General features: G+C 34.3%; 1 protein-coding gene across 20 annotated transcripts in view; it reads right to left on the bottom strand.

The window, feature by feature from the left end:
* Window positions 1-12,348, bottom strand: part of LOC118746855 (FERM, ARHGEF and pleckstrin domain-containing protein 2) — a 491,681-nt gene that overhangs the window by 242,324 nt on the left and 237,009 nt on the right. For all 20 annotated transcript variants that reach the window (XM_036480813.1, XM_036480822.1, XM_036480830.1 and 17 more), the window contains one exon: window positions 3,243-3,475. In XM_036480813.1, the coding sequence (XP_036336706.1) occupies window positions 3,243-3,475 (233 nt within the window). The remainder of the gene's footprint in view (window positions 1-3,242; window positions 3,476-12,348) is intronic.

Here is a 12,348-nt window from a genome sequence, read left to right as displayed (position 1 = left end):
TTTTAATCCAGAGATTAAAAGAAAAAATTGCCAGGTTAAAAAGAATGCTGAAAGGCCTGAAATTATGATAAGGAAAATTGATAAAATTAAAATCTTATATGCAACTTGAAAGGAAATGTACAACAAAGTTAAATAGTTTCGAAAAGGTGCATCCATTTAGCCGTACTAGCTGGTCTCAAGAGGGCAATTTCGAATTCAGTTGCAATATTTCCTGTATCAGTGTATTAAATAAGATTATAAGGCATACTATGAAATTCGAATGATTTGAAATCGGCACAATTTTGTAAATATTTCCATAGATTTGTAATCAGAAAATTCAGAATTTTGTATGGAAATGGCTGATATAACACTGCATTATATTTGATTACAATATATTCGCGATAATATGGGTAATTTATAGTAAAATTGCGTACTTATTTTTTCTCTCTGGCATCGGAATTTTTTTTAAAGAAGACTTTGAAATTTAAAAAAACACGATTATTTCAAAAAATTATTTAAAAAATTCAGTGCAGTGTAGGATAACAATAAGGGTATCTTATAACAGAAAAATTTCTGTAGAAATTTTTTTAAAATATTCGTAATGTTTTTCGACCTAATTTTTTTTTGTTATTTTTCTATAAAACTACCATCCAAGCTTTAACCAAAACCATATAATCACGGTCGGTTTTTTTTAATATAAAAAGCGCTATTTACAAAAACCGGCGTTCATATTTTGAAATTTTCTTGCTAACGACCTCTTGCGTTTTATTTCATAAGAAATTCACGCCTATATAGAAAAAAGTGCAAAAATCCGTCACAAAAAAAATCTCAAAAATTCACGGGATTTTGTAGCCGTTTGAAACATGCTTTCCTTAGACTAAAATTGTATGGGCTATAAAACTGCATACCGCAGGCGTTCTTGAAAAGTTTTTTAAGATAGAGCGTTTTCGAACTGGCTGCCGAGATAGGTCGATCCTCCACTCAGCCATCGATATATTATATGTTCAAAATTAATTAGTTACAAATTAATTGACATCACATGCAGAGGTAACCACCCTTGACTATTTCGCGGCCATCGCCACAGAAATATAGTTTGCTTTCCTCAAAGAGAAAATACAGATAATAATGACCTTAGCTCTTTCCCAATCAACCTCAAGTTAACATATAGTGAAATACATTTCCCGCAGGACGGTGACAACACCCACATGTATACATAGTGCATGTTTATCCGTACAAATCGCGTGCTGTGATGTTAATGGAAATTCAACATTTGAAAGCACATTTATATGTCTGGCTGTAGCTGAGTGCGCAAAGCTGCTTGATTTTAATATTTTTTCCCTCAGCGATTTACAGAACTTGTCTTCTTATACGGTTTTCCCACGGCGCACAGTGTTTCGACTATATGAAGGCAGGTAGAAAAAAGTCACGGTTACAGTTGATAAAAAAAAACGGGTTGGACTTGGGAGAGGGAAAAGTAAAAGGCATAAATACCAAATTTTACATTATTTACTCACCCCCCTTCTTCATGAACGATACATTTCCAAAAAAAAATAAAAATACGGAAATGGGCGCGATACTGACTAATCAGTTTAGTTGCCTTTGGCGATTAACCCATTAAAGAAAGTGTTTCTTTTTCAACTGTAATCAATTATTAAAATGCCGTGGAATATTCGGGTGAAGGTATTTATCATTTATTTGGTACTTTCTTATTTTCTTACCAAAAAATTACTTTGAAGTGTTGATGTTAAAGGTTATTAGTAAAAAAAAGTGTGAGTACCGGTCCGCCAGGTCTTGAAATTATACGAATATTTTAGAGAATTTTCTGTAGTTTTCGAATAAATAATTTGATCTTTGCGCGCGACTTTCTGAGAGTAGAAAGCAAGGAACAAAAATTCATCAAAATTCCATCACATTTAAAGACTGAGCCCACATTTTTTGTGAGTTTTGGACGTTATAGTGATCCAATCTTCCCCATATATTATATTTAGGTTTTTCTAATAAAATAAAGACCACAAACTAAATATCGCCGAAATCGGATGAAATTTAATGTTTCGCCCACAAGAGTAGAGGGCGTAGCAATTATTCCAACTTTACTAAATTTCATAATTCTCTATTTCTAAGTAAAACTAAAGCACATGTCAAGTTTCACTGAAATCGCTATTCACTATTATTTCCGCCTGCGAAACACTGTGCGGCGCCCCGAATCGAGCAAACCTCAATTACTATCGCAAATTACCCCATTCCCACGGGCACATTCTTAATTCGATTTGACAGTTTTCTGCCTCTGCCTCTGTGGTTTGGTTTTTTTTTCGCTAAAAAATTTTGTAAGTTATTGCTAAAACTTTACAATGTTCCGTATTAAATTGGTGATGTACACATGTGTAAACATTACTTTTCGTACACAGAAGAAGTGCCAGTTTTGATTTGTGAACTGGTTTCGATAAATTTCCGGTAAAAATTAAAGATGGTAGCTTATTTGTTCGTAATTCGCATGGTAATTGGATCTGGATTAACAAAAAATGTTCTCAAAATTTTGTATGGTAAATTACGTAATTCGAAGGGTAATTAGAGTGGGAATTAAGTACAAATGGGAGAGCGCATTACTTAATTGGGATTCAGTGGAAAAGCCATATTGGTGTCAATTTGTATATTTCTGATAAGTTTTAAATGTTATGAACTCTTGAGAAAGCAAAAAAGGTCCCACCAAACGAGAAACGACGGAGTTGTAAACGCAGCTGCAGTTGCAAAACGGCAGATTGCACTTCCTTCAGAGAAATAAGCTGCTTAAGCATTCAATTATAGGAAACGTCGAGAGAGCTTTGGTTAAGACTACAGTTAAAACTACTATTCACAATGAAGCTCTATAATCACAGTGTCGCTTACGATAAAATAGCAGGTATGAAAAAGTGTAAACATTTTGTAGGACGTTTAACTAGTATTTATATCTACATATTTGCAAAAAGAAAAATATGCTCGATAAATTGAAGCTTACTATATAATTGCAAATAGGGCTCGCTTTTATTGTTATTTTTAGATTTGAAAATCCGTATATCCAGTTAAAATCTGTTCACTTTGTTATCCGGATATCCCTTTAATATCTGCTCAGTTTGTTAACCGGATATTTGGAATTTTTAATCAGATATTTGAACATCCGGATTATTCGGATACTCAAGAAATCCGGATACAACTCCCAGCTCTAATATGTACATAAATGTGTTCGATTTCATAGAACAATGAACGTCGTAATTGTTAGCCGAACTTACCTTGTATACTCTTCCTCAAGTTGCGCTGGGTCAGGAGTGTAAAATTTAACGCAGAAACGAAGCACCGGATCGATGAGTGACAAGCCAACTTGTCGATTTAATGGCTTCTCAAGGTCCAGCCAATATTTGGTGTGTGTGGAGATTTCCTGATACTCCAATCCAAAGTAATCCGCCTCGAGTAGATTCAATTGTCGGCATACCTGATCAAACAGAACACGTCCGAGTGCTTTGGCCTTTTTTGTTGTTACCAATTAAGATGATGCGATTGTCGTCGATGAAAATAAAACAAAAGATAGCGTGAACCATAGGACAAATTAGAATTTGTACAATTAAATTACTACGAGTTAAGTGCACTTATGGGGATATATATTAGGGTACCCATCGAAAATGTCTTTTTTGGAAATTTCAAGACCCTACCCCTAATTTTATTCGTTTTCATGAGAAATATAGCCATTTTTAAAGATTTTTTAAACGTCATTTAGAGGTCGCGACCTGTCGATTTAGGTCAGAAAATACGATTTTGTATATTTATGAGTTTTTTAATGATTATCTTTGATTCGATTTCAAAAAAACGAATATGATCTGAGAAGAGGATATACATATAGGCCTTTAAAATGGTATATAATAATCTATTGTCGGACTTGGCGAACTTGTCGGTTAGGATTTTTATCGAGTAAAATAAAAAAATCTTATATTTCTCAAATTTTTTAAATTTTGACCATCGATAATTTCCACAATTTCAAAATATGCAGTACTATCTAAAATAAAATCTATTTTTAAATAAACTGATAGCTCATTTATTGTAATCGCATAAAAACTGTCGAAGTTAGGCAACTTTTCTTAAATGCGGCCTTGGATTTATATTGTTTATATACCGGACTTTCAGATTTTTTTAGCCGTGTGGCTAAGGAATTCATCAATAATTATTCAAAATTGCTGCTCTTTAGCAAAGAAGTGTTTTTTGTTTCAAGAACTTTTAGGAAAATGGGGGTGGCACCGCCCACTTATATGATATACGCGTATCTCAAAAACTACTTTATCGATATACTAGCAAAACAAAAAAAAAAATCTTTAACAAAAACCTTACAAATCTAATTTCAAATTGTGTCAATATTTAACATAAAAAAAAAAAAAACAAATTAGAAAGCATTCCTAAAAATTTCAAACTTTGCAATCTGAATTAAAAGAATAAATATAAAGCATTTTTATAGCTCATTAAATTTTAGTTTAAAAGAGTACAAATTTTATATGGAAGACGACTTCGTTTCGACTTTGTATCGAGTTAACCCAAACGACTTCACCAAACCAACGTGGTAACGACTTCGATTCGATCAAACGACTTCACCAGAACGTCGTCGTAACGACGTCGATTCGAACTCGTCATCGCTCTGTAGCAAATTAGGCTGTTAGACCAACGAATAGTAACTTTTACCGACAAGTGCTACTTGGGACGATTTCGGGCAAACCAATCCAAAAAATGGTTTAATAGCCGAAAAAGTTTACTCTTGAATGAGAATCACAGGTGTATTTTTTAAACTTAAATCCCTTTGTTATTGTGGCGTAATGATATTTATTTCAACAAACTGTTTGAGTTCCAACCAACAAAGTCTAAGCTGTAGAAGTTATAACCGCTATTTAGGAGATCACTACACTTCTTTCTGTAGACTTCAGCCGGGAACGAACCCGTATCTTCATGTGCAAAGTCAACAACGCTAACCGCCGAGCTAAGCACACCCCGTAAACACTTGTTGCTTATCCATTTCCTTATACAATCTACACCTATCAAGAAAGTTAAATATCTTAATAGGACACTTTCACTCGACTGCAATCGGTACCCGGTAAGAAAAATGGTAACTAAGCAATTTATAACTTTGTTCACATAACGGCGGGCTAAAGGAGTAAAGATGAATATAGACATATGAATATCATATATGTAATACTCCTATATTGGCAGTAAGAGCTAGTACCGTCCGAAAACACTACAGTACAGATATATCAATAAACACGTACGAAAGAAAAGGAACACATCCGTTTATAAATAAACATGTACACAACACATACACAAAAACCGTTGAAAACCGAAATAATGCATATGAGAAAATAGCGAATGTATACATATCCAACTTGAGAAAGGAAGAAAAAACTTCGATGAAGTCGATGTCATTTTACACAGCTGTATCAGTTTGGCGGCATTGCCAAATTCAGACATCGCGGCGTATAGGCAACTCCTTTAGTGTTGTCGAAAGTGGCTTTGAAGTCGACAAATAGGTGGCGAGTGTCGATCCTTCTCTCGCGGGTATTTTCCAAGATTTGATTTTTGTTAATACCCGGTGGTGGATTCACCAGGCCTAAAGTCACACTGATAAGGCCCAATTACTTTGTTGACGGTGACATAACACGCTCGTTAAGATCTTATACGCCATGCTAAAAAGGCTGATGCCAACATCTTGTTGTAACCATGCGGCGTCACCCTTCTTGTGGAATGGACTGCGTCGATTTCGCACGCTCTGGACATCGGTCACCAGGTTGCCGTATTTGTTCTTATTAAAATTCGCCCTGATCTTAAAACCTTCCGCAAGTCGACTAACTTTTTGATTCAGATTTTGAGCATTTTTCATATCGTAAGCATTTCAAGCTCTTCGCACTCAGGTATTTCGGAATTTCTCTTTTTATTACGGCAAATACTATGTCGATCTTATACAGCTGACGTAAATTTTTAGAATCGAATATCCGTATATACTAGGGATGTTGCGAATGTAGAATTTTAGACATCCACGGATGCGGATGTGAAGTATTTTTAGGAAAAAATTAGGTAAGTAAATTAAGTTACTTAGGTAAATAACAAATGGAAAAGTTAGTAATTTTTAATAATGTTTATTTTATTTAATACTTGAAGTCAAAAATTGGAATATTACATTTAATAAAAATTAATGAGAATTGCATCGTGGCTGAAAATGTCGGATGTATCCTCCTGACTTTTACCTTGAAGAATCTAGCATAATGGCGAGATCATTGTTTAAACTAGGGATGTTGCGAATGTGGAATTTTAGACATCCGCGGATGCGAATGCGGATGTCAAATATTTTTAAGAAATAATTTTGGTGAGTACATTAGGGGATTTAGGTAAATAAAAAATGGAAAAAAGGTAGTAATTTTTAATGTGTTTTTTTATTTAGTATTTAAATTAAAAAAATGGAACATTGTATTTATGAAAGAGTAATTTTGCTGCCTTTTCGGGCTACAGCCTGTTTCCCAACGGGTCGTAAATCAAACCTGCGCTACTAAATAACAGCTCGCTCGAGGCGTCAAATTTGAAAAACTTGACACCCCACAAAATTGTAAATTCTTTTCGATGGACGCTATATCAGATAAGAGGACTGTCAGTTATATTTATTTTATTTGTTATTGCGGTGCAATAATTCCTTTTTGAGAATTGCATCGGGGCTGCAAATGTTGGATTTATTCTCCTGACTTTCATCTTCACGATATAGCATCATGGCAAGATCGTTGTTTAAACACCGTTGTGTTCCAATTTGGAGAACCAATTCTTTTGGTTGTTTCAGAATTTGGAGAACTTGTTACGTCATCAGCGTTTTTCGATTTTAGTTTTTGTAATTCATTTTTAATTCTGTCTTCTGTGACTGGTTTCCAGCAGAATTAGTTTAAAATCTTGTTATTTCGTTAAAAAGGTACCCCGTTGTTTATAATAGTTTGACTTATTGGAATCACGATAAAAGTCTTAGATCAGCTTAGTACCCTGGTGACTTCTTGGTAAGGTTCACCTGTAATGAACAGCTTGTAATTAATTTTGTTTTATTAGTTAGCTGAGCACGGCTTTTCCTAGTTGCAGGCAGTCACAATTAATTGCTCACCGCTGTCGGTACCATAAGCTAGAGTTGCAAAACTATCGATGGCACTATCGATAGCTTCAATTTGACACCACTATCGATGAATGGTACGCACTATGGCGATACTATCGGAAACCTTCAAATACAAATAATTGCCAAAAATCAACAGTGAGACCTAGCTACTTCAAACAACAAAAGTGCATACTCAAAAATTTTTTAAGAAACCTAATTAAAAAGCTTGACATTTTGATTACTCGAAAAACTCGAATTTTCCCCGTTTAAGTAAATTGTTTAAAATTTAGACTACCAACGTGTTGTTTTTGTTGCTTAAAATAACTTATTTGTTATTTTAAAAAAAGCACACCAAAATTGTGTTTAAAACTAACATTTCTGTTTTTTCTTCTAATATTACCGTATTCAATATAAATAGTGCCGTAGTAAGGATCCCATATTTTTCTCTTAGCGATAGTATCGATACTATCGAATGGTGACGCCCAAAACTATCGAAAATATCGAATGGTCTAACCATCGATAGTTTTGCAGCTCTACCATAAGCCATCAAATCCGTTTTGTTGTTCCATTCCATGCGCTCAATGTGTTTTGATATTTTGAGCCGAATGAACGCAAATTTACAATATATCGTTAGTACTATATTAAAAAAGCGTTTTTCACATAGTCGCTGAAATGCAAAAAACTACAACTAACTAAATTTTTTTATTGCCTAAAACGATGTGGGGACTTATGATTCGATCAATCAAAAAGTGAATTTTGGATTTTTAGTTAGTTAGGGTTAGTTAGGATATAAAATTCACCTTGAATTAATTCTTATTTGATTTGTGAACTTGGCTGTCAACTTATTCACATATCATTTTATCTTTATTTCGATGCGTGCTAATTTACACAAAATTAAATGTTGTTGTTTCGAGCTGAAAGACTAATAAAAGGAAACATGGAACTTAAGCATAATAAATTTTATGAGAAAAAAAATATTGGACTTTTCTAAGAAAAAGTAGAAAACAACTAGCGATGCATCCAGTTTTTCAACAGGCCTTTGAAAAATAATATTCGATAGTTACATAATTGTCACCTAATTAAAAGTAATATTTTAAAGCGCAAATAGTCGACTCTCTTTATAGCTAGCCGTTGAACATTTCCGCTGTAAATACCGACTATTATCTTATTCTTTGGCTTTAAATTACGAAAGAAGGGGAACGTAGGGGGGCAGTCTTAACGTAGCATACCCACAAGCAAAAAATGTTGGCTACAATTTTTTGCTTGCCAGATATATGTACGTTTTATCAGTGCACTTGCACAATATTCGCATTCGAAAAAGCTCCGCATTGATTATTGCGAATGCGAATATTCACAACAACTCTGGTTTAAACACCGCTTACAAGCCAAACCAGATGTGCCAGCTTTTCCAAAGCTTTTTTAAAAAGAATTCTTCATTCTCATTCCTTTGGCTGTTTCAGAATTTGGGGAACCTGTAACGTCTTTCTATTTTAGTTTTTGTAATCCATTTTTAATCTTTTCTTCTGCGACTAGTTTGAAAAATTTGTGCTCATAGAGAGCTAAATAGGTGGATATGGAAAATAAATTATTATTTTCCAGGAAAGAAAATTTTGAATAAAATTCTGTTTTCAAATTCGTGGCTGCCAGCCGAATCGGATCAGAATATTGTTATTTTCTTAAAGAACAAGATTTTTATAAGCATGTGAATTATTGGAATCACGAATGATGAGGGTCTCAGATAGTTACGTAATTTTTACCTAATTAAAGGTCAGACTTATAACTTTTTAATTATATGAACATCGATTCTCTCTATAGTCAGACACTGAACATTCATTCTGCTGGAAATCCGAATTGAAGGTGCTTACTCTTTGACTTCAAATAGCAAGTAATGGATACGAACTGTCTCCCGTTTCAATATAAAAAAATATTGCCCGACAAGTAAACAAAATAACTGTTTTTGAAATTTTTCCTAAAAACAAAGGGTGATTACACCAAAACTGCGACACTTTGGGAAGCTTATAACTTACCCAAAAAGATTTCTATATTTTGAAATTCAAATACCATAAGCTGACCATGACCTTAGTTGGACGTAGAAGAAATTTCATTCGAATTTGATTCCTAGTTGAGTTAAAAATGGCAACCGAGTTAGAAACGAGGCAAACTATTTTGCACGAGTTCATAAATAATCCGGCCTTAAGTACACGTAAAATTGCTAAAAATTAAAGATTGCACTATTCGACAGTTTTCAGGGTTTTAATCGGTACAAATAAGGCCTGGCAGTTACGAGAAAACCAGGGAGCGGGGGTTAGCATGGTAATAACAACAGTGCTCGGAAGGTCCTCAGTGCGTTTTCGCGAGATCCGAAGATTTTGTCGCGTTATGTTGCAAAATCCGTACCGAGATCGCAGTATTTCGTACAAAAGGTAAAGCGGAAAGCTTCATTGAGATATTCTACAGCTCAAACAGCGACAGACCGAGGCGCAAAGTAGAATCTTACGGCGAAATCCCGCAGTCGGAAGTTGTATGAATTCTAAATTAAAACAAGTAAGAAAGTCTAAGTTCGGGCGGAGCCGAACATTTAATACCCGGCGCAAGTATTAGATATATGTTTTTCACCTTTCCGAAAGCTACCGCTACAGGGTAAACCGGGGTGTATCCATTTTGAGTAAATTAGCGTCCTTAAATTTCGAAATATTGAAGTTTCAAGCATTTCTGAAATTTACTGTTATATGAAAAGCGGCCGTAATTTTAGTTCGATTTCAATTTTCAACGTTTTGCTTCTATGTGGCAAGCACAATAACCACACCGAGTTTGGTACAAATTGATAGAACGGTTACCGAGATACATATATGTGACCATAAGTGGGCGGTGCCCCGCCCATTTTTCAAAATTTTATCCCAAACGTATTTCTTGGTAAAGAATTGTTGCAAGCGTCAATTTTGAATAAATTAGCTTCAATAATTACTGCTTTATCGAAGATTTCGTATTTCTCTAAATTACCGTTATATGGGATGTGGGCGTGGTTATTATCCGATTTTAAAAGTTTTCGGCCATTTCGTGTGCTATACCGAGGTTAACAACTGTGCCAAGTTTGGAAGAAATTGGTGCAGCGGCTACCAAGATATACACATGTAACCATAAGTGGGCGTGGCTACGCCCATTTTCCAAAAATTTATAATATTCTTAGTTTTTGTCTAAAATTTATTGTAAATATCAATTTTGAGTGAATAATCTTCAGTAGTTACTAAAATATCGCAGTTTTCGTATTTCTGAAAATTACCGTTATATGGGAGGTAGGCGTGGTTATTGTCCGATTTTTCCCATTTTCAATACCATCCGTCCTATGCCCAAAAGAAGTGCACATACCAAGTTTCGTTAAGATATCTCAATGTTTACTCGAGTTATCGTGTGCACAGACGGACGGACGGACGGACGGACAGACAGTCACCGCTTAATCGATTTCTCTTTTCATCCTGATCATTTATGTATACATTTGTCTATATCTATCTCGATTCGTTTTGCCTGTTACAAACAACCGTTATGTGAACAAAGTTATAATACCCTTGTGCACAAATGCGCTCGGGTATAAAAATACAACTGCATTGTTATGGACTACGAAACCTACTGCTTTAAAAATTCAAAATATATTGCAGGGCAAGATTTGTATACTGCTGCAAATCGTCAAGATGAAAATGAAGTCCAAATTTCCAAAAAACAACATGGTTTGGCAAGCTATTTGTTCCTGTGGCCGTAGGCCGTAAGAGTAGCCCGTTTTGCCCATCCGGGACAATGAATGGTCAAGTTTATCGGGATGAGTGCCTCAAAGGGCGTCTTCGGTCATTTATCAACAGATAAGGTAAGTAGGCCACTGTTCTAGGCGGACATGGCAGGCTGCCACTATGCCAAGGACACATTGCCGTGGTATAATGCAAATAACATCAATTTTGTACCTCACGACTGCAACCCACCCAATAGCCCAGAGCTACGTCTTATTGGGAAATATTGGTCAATTGTCAAGGGAATCTTGAAGAAAACAAGTGAAAAATATTGAAGAGTGCAAAACAAAGTAGTTGTGCGCATCGCGTAAAGTCGATGATGCAGTCGTGCAGAACATGATGGCGCGTGTGCGATGAAAATACCGACCACTTGCCTATGGAGCAAATAATAACTAATATTTTAACATTTTAATAACATCTAAAGTTCCAAGTTATATAATCAAAAAAAAAAAATAATTTCAAAGCCTTCTAGTTTGTTTCTGGTAGTAGTCTCTAATATTAACTTGTTAAATGAAAAAGAGCTTTTTGGAAAACACAATCGTCCACATTGAACATTTGGAGTTAACTTTGACGGTTGTTTGATTACCAATAAAAATTCTAAAAAAAAAAAATTCAAATCAAGTTTTTGTGTTTCAATTTGTTTTGTGCGAATGTCTGCTTCATGATATTAACGCAAATGGATTACTTAGAGACTTCAAAATGTTTAGTTCGTATGTACTATTTATCTCTGCGTACGATGAGACCTCATGGAAAATAACTAATTACCGCCTTTCCTCTTTTTTGGCCGGCAGATATGCTTACGATTTTGATATTTTCTTATAATTTTTAATATTTTTCATAATATACATTTTTTGAACGTTGGCGTATCAAATGAAAGCTTTTGGGCATAGATGGGCACAAAAATACAGTCTCATTTTGTCATGGTATTCGTGAATCGCGCTGAGTAACAGTTGCCACTTTTCTATATTGTACAAAAGTGCGTCGTTTTTTGCGCGTGTTAGAAAACGCTCTTATAAATTTATATTTAATTTGTTTTATGAATATGAAACGATAATAATAAAATATAATAAAAAAATAATGAATAAATAAATACAAATAATGAATTATGAAATTATTTTTTATATGTACGTGCATGAAAAGTTTTTTAATTTAATTTCATTAAACTAATGTTTTAAAAAATGATAGTTTATTCAAAAACACTAATATAAAATTTCTAAACTTTGTAAAAAACTCAGTATTCAATAAAGTATACTAAATATATTAAATTGCCGTATCGTACATACATATATACATAAAAACCATTACAAAAAACTTTAAATTGGTTTACACAGTTCGGCAGTTTGACTTTTTTACCATGACAAATAATGTCGCCTTATATTAAAGGTACGATTCCAAGTAGTCGTATTACCACATAACAAGCATTGGGCATTACTGGCTTTTCTTAAAACCAAAAACTGTAATTGGCCCTCA

This window comes from Rhagoletis pomonella, unplaced genomic scaffold (assembly GCF_013731165.1).
Source record: "Rhagoletis pomonella isolate Grant_MI unplaced genomic scaffold, Rhpom_1.0 Rhpom_scaffold_00001, whole genome shotgun sequence".
Taxonomy (NCBI): domain Eukaryota; kingdom Metazoa; phylum Arthropoda; class Insecta; order Diptera; family Tephritidae; genus Rhagoletis; species Rhagoletis pomonella.
Note: the sequence above shows the minus strand (reverse complement) of the source record. Positions and strands in the feature narration are given on the sequence as shown.